General features: G+C 45.3%; 1 protein-coding gene across 1 annotated transcript in view; it reads right to left on the bottom strand.

The window, feature by feature from the left end:
* VTN (vitronectin) overlaps window positions 1–21,049 on the bottom strand; it is a 91,843-nt gene extending 70,794 nt beyond the window's left edge. Inside the window, exon 1 of the mRNA XM_078680123.1 lies at window positions 20,901–21,049. Within this exon, the coding sequence (XP_078536249.1) occupies window positions 20,901–20,964 (64 nt within the window). The 5' untranslated portion in view covers window positions 20,965–21,049. The remainder of the gene's footprint in view (window positions 1–20,900) is intronic.
* Between the last annotated feature and the right edge of the window lie 1,020 nt (window positions 21,050–22,069).

The following is a 22,069-nucleotide window of genomic DNA, read 5'->3' as shown; positions in this document are numbered from 1 at the left end:
AGGAGACTCCTTATCGTTTGTTCCCAGTAGAAGGTCCATAAAGTCCCCTTAACTGAGGCCCTGTCTCTTCATCATGCTAGTACCATGAATGAAGGGTACAGGTTTTATGTTTGGGAATGTGTGGTTTACAAATAAACTGCTGAGCTCTGGTGTCATTTGGACCCCATGTGTGTATGTGCACTGCATAAGATGCTTTCCTTTGGGCTGAGCTGGTCGCCTCTCCTCTGACATTTTTGCCTTCATTTATACTTTTAATTTTCCACTCTCCGAACCCTCCTTTTCTTGGGGTGCATAAGGTCTCTATCCCATTATCTTTGTCATAATGTTGATTTTTCCTGCCTGAGTGAGCTCACCAATTCTCCGTTTCCTGTGTTTTGATTTCTCCCTTAATCACAAAAGCAGAACAAGCCTCCTGACAGGCTAAAATGCTTCACAAACGAGCCAATCAGAAGTGACCTCAATGTGGAATCTGGGCAAGAACTCTTTGGAATCTGGCCATCAAGAGAATGTTTCTCCAAAATCGAAGCCGCCCACAAATGTTTAACTTTGGCTGACTCTCTGGATGGATGTCGTAGGCTGCCTAAAAGAGCAGAAGAGTATATGTATTAGACCCATAGCTAATGCTTGTTCACCATCATCCACTCAACCCTGAGGAGGCGTGCACACTTATGCAGGACAGATGGCTGCAGGACCACAGGGAGATGATCTGCTGGATTGCCATCCTCCCTGTCGTCTGGGCGTAATTCTGGTAAATCATGTAGAGAACCACCTTGTTGTTGTGATATGGGAAGACAGGGAAGGCCTCCCTGTCAACTGAGAAGCTGGGCTGTGCCTGCCAGGAGAATTGAACAGTGCAACAGACCGAAACAATCCAAGGGCCATAAAATTGCCACAGACCTGCTGCACAGGAGAAGAAAGAAGGCCGTCAAGGTCGAGGAGCACCTCCATCATCTACACGAATTGAGAACTGCGTCATCTCTGACGTCACTGAGGGCATTGCTTAATTTGAGCGGGTGGTTGTTGGCGGGGGCCACCGTCACTCGTTTTTTTAGGACCAGCACTTATTTTTCTGTATCAGACATACAACGAGAGAAAGAGAGTGAAAAGTATACAAATCGGAAAAACAGCGGTAGAGAAAGATGAAAAATCCCCCATAAACGGAGAACTCCAGAACCGGCAAGTGTGAGATAAAGGGGGAAGGAGAGTCTGGTAGAGGATAAGGAAGAAAGGCAGGAGGTGGATTCAAGACTATGGATCCTTGGTGTTCAAGGCGTTGACATTTGATTGCACTGGAGCAGGTTTCTGAGCAGAGCTTTGGACACCGGCACTCTCCTTTACAAATTAAGCACTGGTTGTCACGTGACTGTCCCGTCACTGGAAACACTCTACTCTGGTCGGTAGATTTCAAGACCGAGGCAACTGATCATCTAGTCTCCCTTGAGGCTCACCATGGGACCTGGCACATTGTTGACTTTGGTCGCCTGCATTAGCCACAGGGACCACATGGGCCCTTAAGTGGACGGTCAGCAAGTGGATATTGAATGAAATGAAATGAAATATATATTTGTAGAGCGCGATTGCTGCCCTGAGGCGTCCAAGCGCTAATGACAAGTGTGGTTTGCTTAGCAGAGGGATTTCGCTGGGGGATGAAGAACCGGGTTATTTAAGACCCAGCGGCGCCAGGGGCACGCCCAAAGTCTTTGGGTTCACCTGTCTTAGAATACAGAGACACGGGACTCTTCGTAGTGGCGTCAAAGATCAAATTTATTGGCTGCAGCCAGTAACAGAAGTCCTAGAAATCATCACGGTATGAGTTCTCAGGAGACTGCTCAATTTTACAAAGCAAGTCATCCCTTTTTATGCCCAAAATCACATTCCAGACAAATACCTAACATTTACAAACTGTCCAATCACATGTATTCACACTAGAGGTATCGCATGACAGTAAAACCCACTTTTCAATTGCCCAGCCCATGATCAATCATCGGTCAAACCCAACATTCTTCTTTAGACAGGTCGAACGAACCCATAATAAAAAAGGCCACAACCCAATCATAAATAGACCATAAAGAAAGGAGCAGAAACAGGTGAGAGTAGGATAAGGCATATTTGTGTGCAGTAAAACTTTACGATGTCCTGTGCTCTGATCCTTAATCTTGATCAGCTAAAGGGCAGGAACTGGTTTAACAAGGTCAGCTTCAGGCAACAGGGTCAGTTCACTCAGGTCAAACAGGAGTCAGCAAAAACTCGAGCTAAGGTGTACATGTCCTTAAAAAGACTAGTTCAGCCACAGTCATCGGCCTATGTGAGGGCAACCACAAAATGGCTGCCATACACAAAATGGAACCCAAGGGTTCAGAACGAAATCCCTAAATACGTAGTGAATCCATTGGTCTAACATGATGAAAACACTCATACTTGCTGCACTAACTAGTTACGGTTCGCTAATATCAAATTCGTAACAAAACCATGACCTTTATGAAACGGGTTCAGAATTCACGGAACCTCAGACCCTCCTTTTGCCCTTATATAGTCAATAACCTAAACTCACGTCAATCTGAGTCCAGGTCTATATTCATCAGATCATCAAGATGTTGCTGGAGCATAATCCTATTACTTAGTACCTCTCTTGGGACAGGTCTTCTTGCACACGTAGTAGCACAGAGGCCACATATAGCAGGAGCGCACTGCACACAAAGACAGAACAGGAAAAGAATCGCTAAAGCCATCCCAATGATCATCAGAATCTTCCATCCCCAAGTGGATAACAATCCCGAAAACCATCCCATCAACGACCAATCTCCTTCATCCATGTGTACAGACTCGGAGAACTTATGTAGCTTGGAAATGGCCTGGTACACTGTAGGAGCATTGTCTGGAATAAAAATGCAGCAGCTCGATTAAATCAATTTACATACCCCCCCTCTGTCTGCAAGTATGACGTCTAACGCAACTCGATTCTGCAACGTCATAAGACGATCCGATTGGAGCTCAGCAGTCAAATTACTAAGGGCACCGGCAGTCTCAACTATGGTGGACTCAACCACTCTCGTCAATTGCCGTATGTTCCTACTATTAACCATAGGTCCCCAAAACGGCAGGAAACCCTTAAAAAAATCTCCCAATTCTTGTCCTGAAGTATCTTCCTTACTGTAGACACCTCTAACTACTCTAGTTCTGTGGTAATCTGCCGCTGCAGTATACGTAGGAGGCAACAAGTAACCAACATAACATGTGCCCGAAAAATCAGGGGGCAACCATGTATATGCTCTGTTGTAACAAACAAAATACATCCCCTTAGCTGCCAAAAACGGCGGGGAAGATTGAGACGTAAAAACGTACGTCTGAGTACAAACGCTCTTCCCCAACTGAGCTTTCGGATTCCTGCCATTACCTTGCAGAAAAAAATGACCTTGGTGGGGTACGATCCAAATCGGAGATGACTTCTTTCGTTTCTGCTTTTCACTCAGACTAATACTGTATCCAGTTGCATTCCAACCGACATATGCCATTAGCTCATCTCTGGGAAAAGTGTCGATCTCTCTACTCATATTCAGAACTCCTTTCACCAAAGCTTGATTACTCGTGTTTTCTCTTACAGAACGCGGAGGATAAACCTCAAGGGCATAAAGGAACATAGTCTGAAAAGCCCACAAAGAACCATTCTGACTAAACGGTAAAATCAAATAGGGAACACCTCTATCCGTAGTATGCGGCATAAGACCACACACCCAGCAATTAGTGATGTTCACCACCAACTGATGTTGATGCAGTATCTGTATGAACGAGTTGTTTACAAATTCTGACCTTCTAATCTGTTCGTGTTCAGGTAAGACATGAAAGGAATGCAAAGAAGTAGTAGCCGGTAAAGTTGTAGGTTGGGAAATGGGTGCAGAAATCAGTTGAAGAGAAAATACAATCCAACCCACCAAAGCTAACGTCATGCTAAAAAACATCAAAATACATGTGATCAGAAAACATTTGCTATGCATAATTCTACACAGTTTCTTCTTAAAGTTCATTTTCTCAACAGTTCTTTCAATCTCAAAAAACTCCATCCTCTAACCGATGCTGTTCACGGCGGTTGGTTTTCTTCTGCTAAAGAATGGGTCTGTCAGCCCAGGGAACTCCCTTAGAACAACCAGAACCGTCGACCTTGCGTCTTCGGCTGCACTCCCTAGTCTTTACACCGTGACCCTATAGCTGAACCCGGATGGTGGTTCACAAAAATATACCAAAAAGTTTCTTGGCTGAGAGAGTTCAGTTCCAAAAATCAAAAAGGAATTATTCACTTTATTAGTTCATTGTCCCTAGGTCGTAGATTATAACGGTCTTTTCCAGGCTTCGTTTGACTTTGGAATAATAGTTCAGGTTCAGTAGTGTCCAATCATAAAGACAAAGGCACAGCTTCTTGCATAACATCGTCATCTTCTTTCTCGGAACCTCTCCATACCAACTCAGCATCGCTAAACGGTGCAAACTTCGGCACCCTTTCAGTCTCGGAATCTGCAATACCTTCACGGACCCACTGGTCGTACGGCAGAGGCAACGGTGCTCTCTTACAATGTACGGCGTGGATCCAGTTCTTTTTCCTGAAAACTTTCACTGAGGTCCTCGTAGACAACAAGACTTGGTGTGGGCCGGTCCAGCGGGGCTGATCATTCTTGGTTCGCTTAAAGTTCTTCACCAAAATCCAGTCACCAGGATTGAGGGTGTGACCTGGATCCACAGAAGCTGGCGGCAATTTATCATGAACCTGTTGATGCAAGACACCTAATTTATTCGTTAAGTCATACAAGTAGTCCGCTAGCATAGGATAATCGATGTCACTGAACTTCGTTGGCCTCGGCACTCCCGACACATATGCCGGACGGCCAAAAACTATCTCATAGGGACTAAGGCCTATTCGGGAATGTACTGTAGTTCTAGTTGACAAAACTGCCAACGGTAAAGCATCGGGCCATTGGAGACCAGTGCTCGCTTGAATCTTGGCCAGTTTCAGCTTTAGGGTGCCATTATAGCATTCCACTAAACCAGCCGATTGGGAATGATTTGCAGCGTGAAACTTCTGACGAATTCCCAACCCTTCACACACTCTTTTCATCACCTTCCCCACGAATTCACTTCCGTTATCACTCCATACCATCCTTGGCAATCCAAGTCTAGGGAAATATTCTATGACCAGGACTTTGGCAGTGGACGAGGCAGTATTATCTTTTAGGGGGTATGCTTCTACCCATATAGAAAAGGCACAAACAACTACAAGGACGTACTTTAAACTATTGCACCTTTCCATGTGGATGAAATCCAATTGCAAAACCTCGAACGGATATGTCGGAGGCGCAAAATGACCAGCTGGAGTTGGAGTTCCCTTGCCAGGATTATACATCAAACACACCATGCAATTCTTGACCACATTCTCCGCACATTTGGGAATTCCAGCATTCTGCCATACTGGAGCCAACAACTTACAAATCCCTTTCACACTAATGTGATACAAACCATGTGCCATCGTAACCACCGCAAGCACATACGTATCTGGCAACATCCATCTTTGGTGTTCTGACAATTCAACCCAACAGCCAGTCGAATCCAATCTACCCGTAGTTTCTCTCCAAACATTCTTCTCACTTTCAGTAGCTTCAGCCTGTATTGATTTCACACTCTCAATCGTATCTTCGCACATTCCAACATCACCAATCCATCTCGCAGGGCCTGCAACATACATTCGGCTCATCAGATTTCTTGCTGTGTCTTTCGCAACTTTATCCGCAAACGCATTACCACGGCCAACATCATCTGTAACCTTCCGATGAGCACTACACTTCACAATCGCAACTTGCTTCGGCAAAGTAAGTGATTCGAGAAGCTCATTCACCAACTGTCCATGCTGAATCTTAGTCCCATGGGATGTCAAGAATCCCCTTTCTTTCCACAAGCGTCCAAAACTATGAGCAACACCAAAGGCGTACTGGCTATCGGTATACACATTCACTCTCTTTCCTTCAGACAAAACACACGCTCTCCTTAATGCAATCAATTCCGATGCTTGTGCTGAATTATAGCTCACTCGTGCAGTCTCAACAACTGTGCTTAATGTCGTGACGGCATTTGCTGCAGTCGTATCACCATTCGGAAGCTTGTAGCATGAACCATCAACCCATAACATACCATCAGGATCCGGAAGAGGAGAATCTTTCAAGTCAATCCTACCCTTCGTCTCCTCTTCCGTCCTCAAAAAACAATCATGCTGTTCTTGACCATCTGTATCCACAGACGTCGGCAACAATGTTGCTGGATTCAATACATTGCATCGCTTGATATGCACATGACTAGCCAAAAGTGTCAACTCATAACCCGACAACCTCGCACTAGTAAGGTGCTGAGTCTTGGTACGATTTAACAAGGTATCCACTGCATGGGGAACCATCACAATCAACGTATTATCCATCACCAGTCCAGCAGACTGTCGGATAGAAACAGCCGCTGCCGCTGTAGCTCTCAAGCAACTCGGCAACGCTCTAGCTACCGGATCTAAAGTTGACGAGAAATACGCACATGGACGCTGCTTATCACCAAATTGTTGAGTCAAAACTGACAATGCACAACCCTCTCTCTCGTGGACGTACAGTGTAAAAGGCTTACTGTAGTCAGGAGTACCCAACACAGGAGCAGAACTCAACGCATCACGCAACTCAGAAAAACTTTTCTGACAATCGTCAGACCAAGGAATAGGATTCAGTACATCCTTACAAGTCAATGCCAACAAAGGTTTCGCCAGTAATGAAAAGTTCGGAATCCACTGTCTACAATATGACGTGATACCCAAGAAAGCACGTACTTCTCTCTGCGTACTAGGCACAGTCATTTGAGCAATCGCTTGAATTCGTTCTGGGGTCAACCTTCTTCCCTCCTTTGACAAGAGATGACCTAAGTAGGTCACTTCTTGGCGACAATACTGCAACTTAGAAGGTGACACTTTATGATGCAAGTCTGACAAATGTCGCAACAAAGAAAGAGTAGCTTCTTTACAAGTTTTCTCATCATCAGCGGTCACTAACAGATGATCCACATACTGAATAAGAGCAGCACCAGCAGGCAACACGAGAGTATCAAGTTGAGTTTTCACAGCCTGACTATAAATAGAAGGACTTTCGCAATAGCCTTGGGGAGCTCTCTTAAACCGGAAGCTTCGGCCTCCCTAAGAGAAGCCAAAAATATCTCTACTTTCCTCGGCAATTGGAATGCTGAAGAAAGCATTCTTCAGATCTATAACCGAAAACCAGGCAGCTGAAGCAGGAATCAAAGTCAACAAAGCAGTAATATCCGGAACAACTGGAAACTGTGGCACGACAATCTTGTTAACCTCTCTAAGATCGATCACAAACCTATAAACAGGTGGCTGAGTAGAATCAGTTCGCTTCAGGACAGGCAAAACGGGACTGTTACACATATTACCTCTCGTTTCTTCAATCACATCTTTCTCAATCAAATCACAGATGATCGCTAAAAGCGCTCCTTCACCATCGCTAGAAATCCTATATGGGGGAATGCGCGGCAATTTAACATTCGCTTTAAGCGTTACAACGTAAGGTGGAATCTCCAAAAGACCCACATCATTAGGACCAGTAGCCCAAAGAGTATCAGAGAGAGAACTCAATTCCGGTGGAAGCCGATCTTTAGACAAATACATCGGAGAGATCACTCTATTACCCAATGTAAGCTGTACTCCCGAAGGAGAACAACGTAATGTTGCATGCAACCTTTTCAACAAATCCAAACCCAACAAATTCACACCACAACCTGTCGTTAAAATGAGAGGTGCTTCCAACTCACAAGGCCCTATAGAAAGAGACAAGGGACTAGAAACTGGGTTACGAACTGGGGCGCCAGAGAATCCTACTGAAACATTAGTTAAACCAGACAAAGGTGCGCCAGGGAGTTTAGAGTGCATGATAGAACTCTTCGCTGCACCAGTATCCAAAAGAAAAGGCTCTACCACACCCGATGTGGCTACTGCAAGATAAGGCCCACTCTGATCTACTGGAACCGTCACTACTCCCTCTCTTTGTCCATGGCTGTCCTAGCAATCATTATAATCAGCATTCTCACTCTCAACATAATAGTCATCAGCATAGTACTGAGTCGACTGACCAGATGCAATTTTCTGTTGATCAAAACAATTCATAGAATTCTGCGGGGGAAAAGAACGTTCGTTCTGAGGAATCGCACCACGTCCTCTACCCCTAGACACTTGCTGAAAACCACCACGGCCTCTCGGGGCCGGCATACCACTCGCGCGTTGTCGTAAAACAGGGCACTCATTTTTATAATGACCTTCCTCCCTACAGTACGCACACTCTTTCAAACCCAAGGGGGGTCTTGGAGGAAAATACCCAGCGTTCTGTTGCGGTCTCTGAAACTGTGGAGGTTGCTTAAACTGCGGGCGTTGCTGTGACTCTTGCTGATTCAAGCGAGGCGGATACGCCTGCTGTAAAAGAACCTTTGTCTTTAAGTCTTTTGTCTTTTTCTCTGCTTTTTCTTTCTCGTCCTTATCCCTATTCTCATAGTACTGTGCAGTCGCCAATATCTGGGCCGACGATGAAACAGCCCAAGAACTTTCAGAATCTTTCAACTTATTAGAAAGTTCAGGGAGCAAATTAAAGACAAATTTGTCCACAAATAATCTTTGCCCACCTTCCGTACTCATGTCCTGACCACTATGATCTATAAATGTTTCTTCAAACCTAGTGAAGAAATCAGATACACTTTCATCTTTCTTCTGCTTACATGCTGCTAACTTATCCCAATTCACTCGTAAAGCAGGCATCATCGTCTTCATTAAATTAATAATTCTACCTGGCAATTCCGTAACCAAAGGTTCAGGTTTAGCACCTCCCTGTTGTCTACCATCTGCAGCAATAATATTCGCCCAAGTATCTCCTAATTCTGCCGCATGATTCTCATGACGAATCTTCACCCACAAAGGTTGTGGAACTACATTACCCATCAACATGTCGATGTCGGCTAAATTCATAATACACGCATCTACTGTCTGAGACAATTCTTTGTAATAACCAGCAGGATTCTTACGAGGATCAGGTAAGGTCTGCTTAAGAGCCAAGACCTCTGCTCTCTTCCAAGGGACATGTACCCATACTCGCTGAAAATGAGCCGGTGCGGCAACAATACCCTGATTTACATTAGCCTGAACTGCTTCCTTCCATACAGGAGGAACTTCTCTCATGGGATACTGTCTCGCTTTTCTTCTAACAGAGGAATCAGGTTTGTACAATGTCTGAGGCGGAAGGCTAGATCTAAAAGCCAGTATCGTCTCTACGGCATCTGTAATATCAGATTCCACTATCATCCCTTTAGCAAAATCCGACTGAACATCAAGTAGTTCCTGTGGGATCAAACCCAAATCATTATCTTCCCATTCCTGTCGCAGAAACATACACATTACATTAAAAACATACCTTTGCTTGGGCGGTTCCCACTGAAAGAAAACATCCATAACCGCTGGCAAACTATACCTTGAGGCATTCATAATCCATTTACGAGCTAACAAATCCAACACAGCCCGTTCCTCGGAACCAGGAAGCTGACTACGACTCTGCCTATGTTCTGAAACAGGGGTCATATTCAATGACCCAAATAATGGAGACAATAAACTAGTAACAGTCTCTGTCATTCGTTTTCGAACAGAAGGAGAAGAAGCAGACATAAGAACAGGAGAATAAGTATTTTGAGGCAAAGAGGGTGTAGGAATAAGAACAGTAGGAGTCTCAGATGCAGAAGCGGAAGGCAAAGGAGTTTGAGGCAAAGCTGGTAGCGAAGCTTGCGACCCTAGAGCGGGTTGCGCAGGAGGAGGTAAAGCCATCTGTGGAGTACCGGGTGGCTGAGCAACAGCAGGAGGTTGAACCACAAAGGGTGGAACAACCGGAGGTAATAGAGGTGCAGTAGCACCCTGCACATAAGGAGGTGGTAATCTTAGTAAATGAGACATCAAAGGATCTTTTTCAAGATCTTCAATCGCTTTCGGAGGAGGAGACGGCAAGGCCGGATAACATTTATCTATGGCCATACAAAGCTGCCTATCTGAAACTTCACTCGCTCGCTCCTCTCCATCATCCCTGTACTGCCTAGGAGCTTGTAGTACTGACATATTCTTATCTTTCCTATCTCGTTTAGCTTGTTTGATTTCTCTCTGTTTGGCTTCTTTACACCAAAGACGAAAGGAGTCAAACATTGCCGGCCGGGCTTTCTTCCTAAACAATTTTGTTTCTAGATTATCTAAAATCTCAGTATCAAAACTACCATGTTGGGGCCATTGTAAAACCTAATCTTTCCTAGTGTATCGGACCCATACTTCATTAAACGAAATGGGGCCCACGCCGTGTTTAGAATAGAGCTCATAAGTCGGAGTTCCAACTGGAGGTATCGGACATGAATCCTCCAATCGGGAATCCCTGTTACAACCACAACAAAGTATCCTCCTAATTTTGCTAAGACTAGGCATCTTTGCTCACTAATCTAGCTTCAAACTTCAAGGGATTATCTCTACCGATACACTCGTAAATATACAAGACCCTCGGCTTTGGAAATTGCAATTTTCAAATCAAAACTAAGAACCAAACAAACTAAGAACCAAAAGACCAAAAACTAAGGACTGGGAGCGACCCACTTATACTTAACTGAGGTATCAGTCACGCCACCAGAAGACCCGTCTATCGTCTCGCCATACAAAGCATCACAAATGGGTCCAAGGCAGGGCGACAGTCAGGGCAGCAGTCCTTCGTAGCCGTCAGGAAAGCAGGAAGCCTCGCAGCAAAGACCTTCAGTCCACGTTCGACATGCCGGGGTCGATGAAGTGGTGGCCGTCCTCCAGAATTTCCTCACGAAGCTCCTCACGATCTTCAGGCTTGGATCGGTACCGCTGAAGTCGCCCCACGTTGGAAGTGCCAACTGAAGAACCGGGTTATTTAAGACCCAGCGGCACCAGGGGCACACCCAAAGTCTTCGGGTTCACCTGTCTTAGAATACAGAGACACGGGACTCTTCGTGGTGGCGTCAAAGATCAAATTTATTGGCTGCAGCCAGTAACAGAAGTCCTAGATATCATCACGGTATGAGTTCTCAGGAGACTGCTCAATTTTACAAAGCAAGTCATCCCTTTTTATTCCAAAAATCACATTCCAGACAAATACCTAACATTTACAAACTGTCCAATCACATGTATTCACACCAGAGGTATCGCATGACAGTAAAACCCACTTTTCAATTGCCCAGCCCATGATCAATCATCGGTCAAACCCAACATTCTTCTTTAGACAGGTCGAACCAACCCATAATAAAAAAGGCCACAACCCAATCATAAATAGACCATAAAGAAAGGAGCAGAAACAGGTGAGAGTAGGATAAGGCATATTTGTGTGCAGTAAAACTTTACGATGTCCTGTGCTCTGATCCTTAATCTTGATCAGCTAAAGTGCAGGAACTGGTTTAACAAGGTCAGCTTCAGGCAACAGGGTCAGTTCACTCAGGTCAAACAGGAGTCAGCAAAAACTCGAGCTAAGGTGTACATGTCCTTAAAAAGACTAGTTCAGCCACAGTCATCGGCCTATGTGAGGGCAACCACAAAATGGCCGCCATACACAAAATGGAACCCAAGGGTTCAGAACGAAATCCCTAAATACGTAGTGAATCCATTGGTCTAACATGATGAAAACACTCATACTTGCTGCACTAACTAGTTACGGTTCGCTAATATCAAATTTGTAACGAAACCATGACCTTTATGAAACGGGTTCAGAATTCACAGAACCTCAGGGATTAGTGAGGAACGTTAAAAAGAAAAGTCTTCAACTGCCTCCGAAAGGAGGACAGATTGGGGTTGGACCTGAGTTAAAAGGGGAGTGAGTTCCATAGCTTGGCGGCGTTGTAAGCAAACATCCTGCCGCCAGCTCTAGCCTTTTTTATTCTAGGGACTGTGGCCGTGAACGCCTGGCTAGAGCGAAGATTTCTACTGGGATGGTACTGTGTTATTAATTCAGGGGTGATAGCCGGTCCTGTGTCCCAAAAGGCTTGATGGGATATACACATAGCCTTAAAGGCAATTCTTTTTCGTACCGGTAGCCAATGTAGGCTGCTCAGTCCAGGTTTGGCTGACAGTCTATGCGGCAGCTGAAGCAATGTGTGGGCCGCACAGTTTTGAACTATCTGAAGCTTATGCAGTGTGTATTCGGGGACACCGAGATAGAGGACATTGCTAAAGTCCAGTCGGGACTGAATCAGGCCCTGAATGGCCACTTGTTTGGCCTCCATAGGTAGGAGTGGAAGAACTTTCTTCAACATCCTAAGGAAACCAAAACAGGTTGCCGAGAGTTTTGTGGCCTGGGTATTAAAAGATAGAGCTTTGTCCAGCCAGATCCCCAGGCTCTTTATGTTGTCGTTGGGGGTTGGAGGGGTACCTAGGCAGGGGGGCCAGAGGGAGTTGAAAAGTATTGGGCTCGTGGGACCCAGGAGCATCAGCTCCGTTTTGTCCCCATTAAGTTTGAGGGAGGACGAAGTCATCCAACCCTTTACCTCCTCCAGGCACTTCGTCAGCCCCGCTGATGCTGATAGGCCATCCTCCTGCGCCAGTGAGACCACTAGCTGAGTGTCATCCGCGTAAGAGATGATTTTAATACCAAATGGACGGACAACCTAGATATTGGACAGTCTAGACGACCAGCTGCTAGTAAAGAAAGAAGGAAAGAATGCAATATACAAATAATTACAGAGACAGAGCATAAGAGAGTCAGGAGGAGTGCTGTGGAACAAATGAGTGACAATAATTTGATGCTGTTTTAGAGAGAGAGAGAGAGACACACACACACACACAACAAGACAACCTGAGTGGGAGAGGGAAAGGAGTTAAGGGGAGATTACAGAAGTGAGCGATGAAAGAGTGAAGGGGACAGGGACAGAAAAACATTTATAGTGGGGGTGTGGTGTACAGTCAGAAGGCAGGCAGGGACAGAGGATGAGAAAGAAAGGGAGAAACAGAGAGTGGGGGAGACCGAGAGATAGAGGGAAAGAGAGAGAGAGAGAAATTAGCTGGAGAGCTCTACAGAGGGGAGGCTAAGAGCTTCCGGGCCTAGAGCACGTGGGCAGAGCCCCTGCTTCATGCAGCACAGCCAGGTGCCACTCTAGACAGTTGTCCCAGTCAATAATGCCATATTTGGCTGAATCAGCGCGCAGCTGCTGCGTCTAATTACATTTCACTCACGTTTATGAGGAATCGACCGAAGCCATCACTAGCCTGAGCCTCTTAAAACTGACGCAGAGGGCGGCTGAGCCGTGAGGCTTCAGACCACCCGGCACCGCGGCTCATCAGGGACCAGTTACGACTCTCGTGATCCGCAGATGAGAGACTTTTATAATCACAAGTTACAAATGAGCCGGGAAAAATCACTGGGCAAGTCACTGCTGCCGTCGGACCCTTTTTATCAGGAAATTAATTCCTTCTTGGGGCTAAGGCTGCGCCCCCTATAAACACTAAGGTTGCGCCCCCCTATAAACAAAGTCGTTGCTACCAGGAACATTGGTCACAAGGGGTCAACTTACAAAAACATGTTGTAAAGCTGAACCCCTTAAAGTACTCCTACAAGCAGATGCAGTTTTATTACGTTTTGAAGTCCACGAACATTGGCAGGAGTGTTTTTAGAATAGTGTGCACGTTGCAGGTTTCCAGGCGCACTGCTGGCAGTGGTAATATCACCTGGCGTTTACCGGCCTCTGTGTCCTCGTGCCTCCGCAAGGTACAATTAGGCACTGGGGAAAGGTAGGTCTTGGGGAAGGGTAGGTCTTGCGGCACATTTGCATTTTGTCTTGAGTTTACTCCACAGTGCAAACTATTTTTCCCCGGGAGGAGCCCCATAAGCGCTGCAAAGTTGGGCGTGTTTGGCCCCTTGCTTTTGTTGTATTAAACCTCTGAGGACTTTCCAGGTGGGAAAGGATTGGAGAGGAGCTTGTGACTCCAACAAGCCCACAATCTGTGGGTGTTCACAAGCTTGTACGCCAAGCCACACCTTGATTCACCGACTCCCCATCCCTTGCCTGGGGGTGTCCACTGTGTAACAATACTCAGCTGTGGCATTCAATTCCGTAGACGTTGATGCATTTATTCCTGCTCGGTATCCTTCTGTAGATACCTAACACGTGTACAAGCAGCCTTTAATGTCCTTCTCAATAATACTCACGCTCTCTGCAAGGGATGTCATCACACCCAAGGGCACTGGGCACACACTTTTTACTGAGAGCTACATCTTCCTGCGGCCTGGAACAGAATGCACAACCTCTAAAGGGTGAGACACTTGGGAAGAGAAAAGACGCATATAAAAGAAGCACTCTCAATCAGGAAGTAATTCCTATTTTAGGACACAAACCATAAATATGAGAAACCTATGGGATACAGATCGTAAACACTCCGCAAAAGTACGGATAACTATATGGCAGAGAGGATGCACACTCTCCTTAAGGACATCACTGCTACCTGGGACACTGGCCATCCACTGCTGTAACGAAACTTGAGCCCCCCGCCCTGCAAGGTACATGGAGAGGCCCCCTCCGAACTCAAATGGGTGCTCTCCAGCCAGAGTATTGGAGCTTGGGGGCCCCCCGCACCGCAGGGGCTGCGGGGGCCTTTGTTATGCTACTGTGACCACCCACTCTCTTTACGAGTCTAACGGCTCAGACAACTAATGCATCTATTCCAGGGGCATGTTTAATCATATGATCACAGATTCAAAATCCAGCAGGTACTTTCAGCCTTTCACTTTTTCATAGTTTTAAAAATGAGCACCCTGTACTTATAGGTCAATAAAGATCTGTCATCAAGGTTAAGAAACCACTTTGGAGATGAACATGCAGTTTACAAATAGACTGTTATGTAATGGTATGAGGGTAGTGCTTGCTGGTACATAATACACACACATCCTCTCTATTGGAAATTTGCCCTTTCTGTAAGATCACTCTGGATTTATTTGCCTTTTTTCAGGAACCCAATTTTTGCTGCCTATAGGTAATTAACTTCAAATAAACCTACCCTATCACAAGCAGATGGAGCTAACACTCAGGCCTTCTATTATCTCTCCAGTTACTTCACCGTCCATCAGAGTGGGGGCATATTCATCAATCGTTCATGCAACATAGCCACCTTGCTGTGCTGTGCTGTGCTGTGCTTTGTGAAATGGCCGAAATGCACCTTGTTCAACATTATATAATGCATTTCAGTCCTTTCCTTAAGCTGGTGCTCTTTTTGCTGCTTAGTGCCAACGCAAGCACCCTTGCGCCATGGGTCAAAGTTCCTGCTTTGTAGGCATGATTGTTATTGTGCAGGAAGGCGACCCTTCCTGCACAAAAACAATCCTCAGAGGTATTTTCCTCTTTCTACGTATGCTTCAAAATGAAGCACAATTAGAAAGAGGAAGCACCAGGATGAATAAAGACATTTCTCCTGGTTACGCTTCCCCTGGGGAGACTTAGCATTTTGATGGATTCCCAGGTTTACCAGTGTTGGTAAATCTGGTAATCCACCAAAATCCATGGGTGGATGCATGGGAACACCTACGCTCCACCCATGGAACGGTTCCCAAAGTCAGAGTAACACAACACAGTGAATTGCGCTGTGTTACATTACTACAGATTTATCAAGTCATGCAGGGCAATGTAAGGTGGCCTTGCGTGACTTGATAAATCTTACTTTAGTGTTACGTTTCCCATGCGCAACTCTTGCGTGGCGCAATGGTGACAAAACATATTGATAAATATGGGCCTGAGGTTAATATGTCAGCATGGATAATAAGTATGAGCATTGCACCAGTAAGGGTGTGGTTGACCATGCATTAAAAAAGCAGCAGAGATCCGCCTATAATGATTATCATAGTTTTAGGGTGAGCCTAACAGTGTTTGTGGCAAATACTACTGCAGTAATCGGAAAGTAGCCGGTTTGTTGTTGACAACACAGTGTCAGACGGTGATAGAGTTTCAAGACCTACTTGACCGGTCGGCTGGGGTTTTTCTTATGAAATTTGAGACACACCTCAATAGAGGGAAATAGACTGCCAAAACAATTTGTGTGTATCCACTCTGTGGTTGTTGAAAACTCAGCTTTGTTCTACCAGACTTCTGTCTCTGAGTCTGTTAGGAGTACAGGGACTGCCTCCAACTAGATTTTAGTGTTAGATCTTGAAGGATAATAGGATTAGGATAGTACACTACCCACACACCCAGACCCCTCGGAGCTCCTGAAAATGCTCAAAGTGGGTAGGGTCAACCCTGGGTACCTTTACCCCATTTGTCAGGGTGCCACCAGGGTCAATCTCACCCAGTAGTTCATGCCGGGCATAAATGTGGTATCTCCAAACATCCAATATAGAACAATCCTGGACCTCAGGAAGATCAGAAGAGGACTGAACCTGCTGTCTGCAACCTTATAACAGCCCTGGAGGATTGGATCTGCCCTCTTGCATACAAATGACAAGAAAGTGAATTCCAAGGGTCATACGGCTGACCTCCTGTTCAGGCTACAAGGATACAACAAGTTCCAAGAGGCATTCCTTCTACAGCCCAGCTGACCAGTGGCAACTGGACCAGATCTGGACCCTACTGTTGGTCTCTGCTTTCCACCCTTGGAGTCTCTAAGTGCCTCCTCTGATGTCCTGGGGGCTTTAGAAGTGGACTCCTGGGGTTGATTGGGCCTTAAAGGACTAAAGTCGAAAGGTAAAATCTTTGACAAGGATGAACATGGTTAGTGTATGCAACCTGTCACTGGCACTTTGTGATTTTATTGTTATTTCTAATTAAAACTTTAAAATGTCAAAGCTCCAATTCCTCTTATTGTATTTTTTTCATTTTTGTATTGTTGTGTTTACTTAATTGTACTCTATTTGTCTAATACGTTTTGGGATGTTATTGTTTTGACTTTATCACTGTTTAGAGTGCACCATAAATACTCTCTTCTTGAGAAAGGGCCTTTGTGCCTCCTCCCATTGACCTTAATGTTGAGTTTTCTCCATTTATCCCCGAGAAGTATTTGTGGTGTTAAAAATGTTAGACATAAAGTCTGTGTCTGGGATATCTGTATGTTTTGTCAAATAGTGTTAATGTTGCATTCTAATTTTGTCTGTCATTTTCTTTGAGAGTTATTTTTTTCAAAATGTTAACTTTTGACGGCACAACTTTAAAAGCTGGTTGCATTTTTAAAGCTTAGAGCTGTGACAAACAACTGATTGTATTTATTTAATTCAATTTTATTTAATGATTTTATAAAGTGGGCTTCAAGGTTGAAAGTTAGCCAGTGACCTCAACAGGGAAGGTGGAGTTAACTCCTAAACACTACCACAATATAACTTTTATTATTAAAAGTTGTGTAAGAATTGTTGGACATTTGGTGGGAAACACTTAAAATTACTTTCTGAGAGTCCACCTGGAACAATGAATTTAGTCAAAGTCCTTGAATTATGGGATTCTGCGACTGTGGCATTTATCCAACTCTCTCGTATGGGAGACGCTCATACATCCTCCTAAAATATGGTAATTAAACAACACAGGTATAAGGGTACTGTAAGGTTGGTTCAGACATGAGATTTCCTGTTTCGTTAGATAAGAACCGTGAAGATCCCACCCTGCAAGTGTTGACATATAGCTATGGGTTTCCCTAAGAAGGACAGTTACCCTCACTTACTTATAGTGGCATGCTTCATCGTCAAGTACCTCCTTACTGCAACCATCATTTTGGTACATACCAGGCTAACTTGTAAGCACTTAACAGGGTGAAGAACGAATGAACACTTAAAAAGTGTATTTCATGCCATTGCTGTGAGATAGAGAAAGTCTGCCCTTCTTTTTGATATAGATCCTTTCGACGAAGAAATCTTTGTGGTTTAAAATGCATCCAAGAGGGAGTTAGGATAACCTCTTTATTAAGTGTCCATCCTCGACACGGATGATAGTAGTGCCCTAAAATTATTCACTTTTCAGTTGATAATTACTGTGTTTACGTCTGAAAATGAGAGTAATAAGGTGAAACTTGCACTCAGATAATATAAATGTGAGCGGAATTGAGAAAAAGTGAATTAATACTGACAGAATTAGGGGTTATTGGGGAAACTGACTTCTTAGACCTTTTTGCATCAGCTGCCTCTTCTAGGGCAGGACAAGCTTTGTGGGGGGAACTGGAGCGAGGGGGGGATGGGAGCAGGGGACTCCTGAACTTTGAGGCAACTAGGAGAAAGATAGGGAGTTTATAATTCATTGTGAAGTAACATTTTAAGAGGTTTAGGTCACGACAAAAGTATGACGTACGTTCATGCAATAATGTTAATAATGTTTATTTTAAGTGCTTGTTCTATCGTGCTGTAAAAAAACACTTCTGTAAATACCAAAAGGAGGAAATGCGAACAGGTTGATCATAAGGAACACTTTAATAAACGTATAAAGGTACTGTTTACGAGACAGACTGAGCCAGCCAGACTTATATCAGACGGGAACTGATTCTGAAATCAGGTATTTTTTTTTGCCTCGCTATCAAGCTGACACATGAGCGCTGTAAAACACTCCATAAATATACAAAAACTAAGCAAAAATAGAATGAGAGGATAATTCTGTCACAATATCAATGTATAAGTCCTCCTCAAGTGTTTTGAACTGAACATGGCGCTACAGAAGAACTAGCATTTGCAATGCAATAGGTCTTGCATTTGCAAGAGTTTAAGCTATTGACATTGTAAATGACAATGCCTTTTATGTATCTGTCTTGATAGTTAAAACATAAATAAAAAGCATTGTCATTTTCAATGCCAATAGCTCAAACTCTTGTAAATGCAAGACCTATTTAATTTCAAAGAAGCAGCCACCATTGTCACGGGCTGCTTGGAAAGTGAAAGTGCGCATGGCGCACTGAATGTTGCAGGAAAGCAGGTTATGCCTGCTGTAAGAGAATCTCATTAAAGAAAATAGTGCTTATAGAATAAATAAGACATACCGTGTAACAACAGAGGTAAAAGGGCCAGCCCTCACTGGAAGTTACAAATGAAGACAAGGCGGTACTAAGGAAGGACTAACCAGCCTATTAACAAATCAGAAACCAGCATTTACAAAGGACATTGACACAAGCCAATGACAAATATGGGTGGAGAGTGGGCGGGGCTTCAAGTCTATACTCTAATACAGCATGCCTCGCCCTGCCCAGGCTCGACCTGAAAATGCAGATAAAAAATGGCAACTCATCTTTTTTCATTGACTTTACAAATAGCGAAAGTGAGGATCGAGGGGAAAGTGAAGAAAAGAGATAGTGACACGAGAGACAAAGTGAGGACGATAGAGATGTGTGGGGTAAGAGTTGAGGCCAGCTGTGAGAGTGCATGCCATTTGTCAGGGAGGGCTTTGGGTGCAAGAGTGGGCATTCAGTGTGAACGTGTATAAAGTGGATGCCTCGTGCAAAACTGGTCATGGGTATGAGAGCAAGGGCCAGGTGTGAGAATTGGTGCCAGATGTGAAAGTGGATGCTGCTTGGTAGTGGAGAGTATGGATGAGTGATGGCTGAGAGTGAGCAAGAATGAGAGTGTGGGTAAGAGTGAGTCTGGCTGCGTGCATGGATGTATGTGGTTGTTATATCACAAAAACCAAGACGAAAGCCAGTGGAGCACTATAGAGGGTCCATGGCAAAGTCATAGCTAAGGTGTGATGTGAGGGAAGCTGGGTTCTAAGAGTAAAAGTGGATTGTTACTGCATCATGATATAGTGTTCTATAAAGCTTTGTGTCTTCAGCTCTTTCCTAGATTGGACCATGAATGGGGTAGTATTGATGAAATTGATGATGTTCCAGGTGCTTGGTATATAAACGTAGAAGGCCTGCTGCCATGTTTTTATCTTTTTTGTATTTGTCTGTCTCCAGGCTAATGGTGCCTCAGCAGTGGTTGTAACATAACCCACAGGAGGCAGTGAGCTCTCAGCCAGATAGGCAGAGCTGGCTTTGAAGAGGACGCAGCTTGGTTTGAAGCTGGCGAGGGCTACCAAAGGCAGTAAGGGGAGTTCCATCAGGGTGTGAGTGGAGTGGTTATATTTCTTGACGCTGCTGCAAGTAGGATGAGCATATAGGAAACAAATGTACAGTAAGGAAGGCTGGTGAAAAGGGCATTGAACCATTCAGGTGCGAGAATACGGGGGCTTGAACAGCAGTTTTGATTCCAATTTCAGAAGGAATGGTTTCACTTTATTTCTAGCAGAGAGATCTGGTACTAAGACATCTTTGTTTTCTTGGCAGTGTGTTCCTTTAGGGTGAGATCAGTAGCCAGGGTCAGTGCAAGGTCCTGGCCTCACGTGAAAGTTGGGGTTCAAATCTGTATATGCTCTTGCTGTTGAGCAAGGTGTGGACTCGTAGTCGGTTGCTGTCGGAGAAGAGCCGGGATTCTATTGTACTGTGGTGGGATTAAGAATAGACTTCTGCTGGACTTCCAGAACTGGACGAGGTACAAGAAATGGTTAAAGCGCTGCATAGTTGGAGCAGAGGAGACTTTCAAATACAGTTCACATTTAAAGATGATGCGAGTCTGTATGGTTTGGGGCAAGTAAGAGAATGCAGTGAAAAAAGATGGGGAGAGTCAATGAGCGGCAAATCAGAGAAAGGGGGCAAGAGAATGTGCTATAAGTGAGGGTTGATCAGCGACTCAATATACAAAACCTAGCTGTGCAGACAGCATGTAAATGCAATTTAAACGGCTACAGACTTATTTGACTTGAGCTTGAGCTATTGGCTCTCAATTTGGAACCCGCTAACCTCTAGCACCCCAGATGATTGGCCATGTCGCCCCCGTACCCGCTGCACCCCCGGCCTCGGGTCACATCAGCCTTACCTTCATCGGCCACAGACCCGCAGATGGTGCCGAGCACTGTGGCCAGCAGGAGCAGCGCCTTCATGGTTGCAGCCAGAAGCTCCTCCGTGCCACTGGACGACTGACCCTTCTACTGGCCGGTGGCTCAGTGCTCATCAATAAGCCTGCCCTCCACCCACACCTTTCCTCTCTGCCCCCACCGCCCCCTTCCGAAGCGTCCCCTGCCAGGGCCTGCCGCCCCCTCCAACTCCTTTCCTGTTTACACACGCTCTCCACCTCCACTCGGCCCTTGACTGAGCGCCCTCCCCCGCCTCCTCCTTTCTACTTCTGCACTCACTGCCTGTCCTCGAACCCTCCCGTCCTATCTGCACAAACTGCCCATCGGCTTCACCTCTCCTTCTTGTGCCGACCTCCAGCCCCCTCAGGGCCTCATGCCCCGGTTACACTGCACCTGCTGCGCCAATGGCAGCTGCGCCCGGCCCTGCTCTTGGTTTTCATTCAGAAGTGACTGATAACCATCGATAATCAATGAGCATCCGAACCGGGCCACACCACCGGGTGGGTGTTGGCTCCATGCCAGGGTATGTGCCACTGCCGCCCTTCATCGGTGGCTCCCCTCCGCCTCGACTCACCCTCACCACCCACCCCTTGCTTATCTGAACCTATCATGCACTTTGGCCCACGTTTCAGGTAAGTTTCACACCTTTTTAAAATGTGACAGCTATCCACACCTACTACATCTACTATGCACCTCGTCTTCCCGATCCACCCACTCCCCGAGCAAGCTCGTGTTGGCTCTGCTCGTGAGACAATGGTTCATCACCACCCACTGGCATAACACACAACGACGGACAGACCTAGGCAGCATGTGAAGAGGGACCCTTAACTCTCTCATAACTCTCATGTGTGCATTGGCATTGGGCTGAATTGTGCCCACCTGAAGGATTTGAGAGCCCTCCCTCCCCCCACTCACTCCCGGCGTCGGATAGATCCTTCCTGTCTCCTCTCCTCCCAAACACATATCCTTTCTACCGGGAACCGGAGTTTGTTTAACCCTGCCCTCCAGTGCACTGCCATTTGCCAGATAAACACAGCGTTCCAATAAATCGGTCTAAATATTGCATCGGTGCTAAAGCAAAGAAACAAGGCCGAAGGTCTACGGTGAGCAGAAAGCTGAACCCTTCTATTTG

The sequence above is a fragment of the Lissotriton helveticus genome, chromosome 3_1 (genome assembly GCF_964261635.1).
Source record: "Lissotriton helveticus chromosome 3_1, aLisHel1.1, whole genome shotgun sequence".
Taxonomy (NCBI): Eukaryota; Metazoa; Chordata; class Amphibia; order Caudata; family Salamandridae; genus Lissotriton; species Lissotriton helveticus.
Note: the sequence above shows the minus strand (reverse complement) of the source record. Positions and strands in the feature narration are given on the sequence as shown.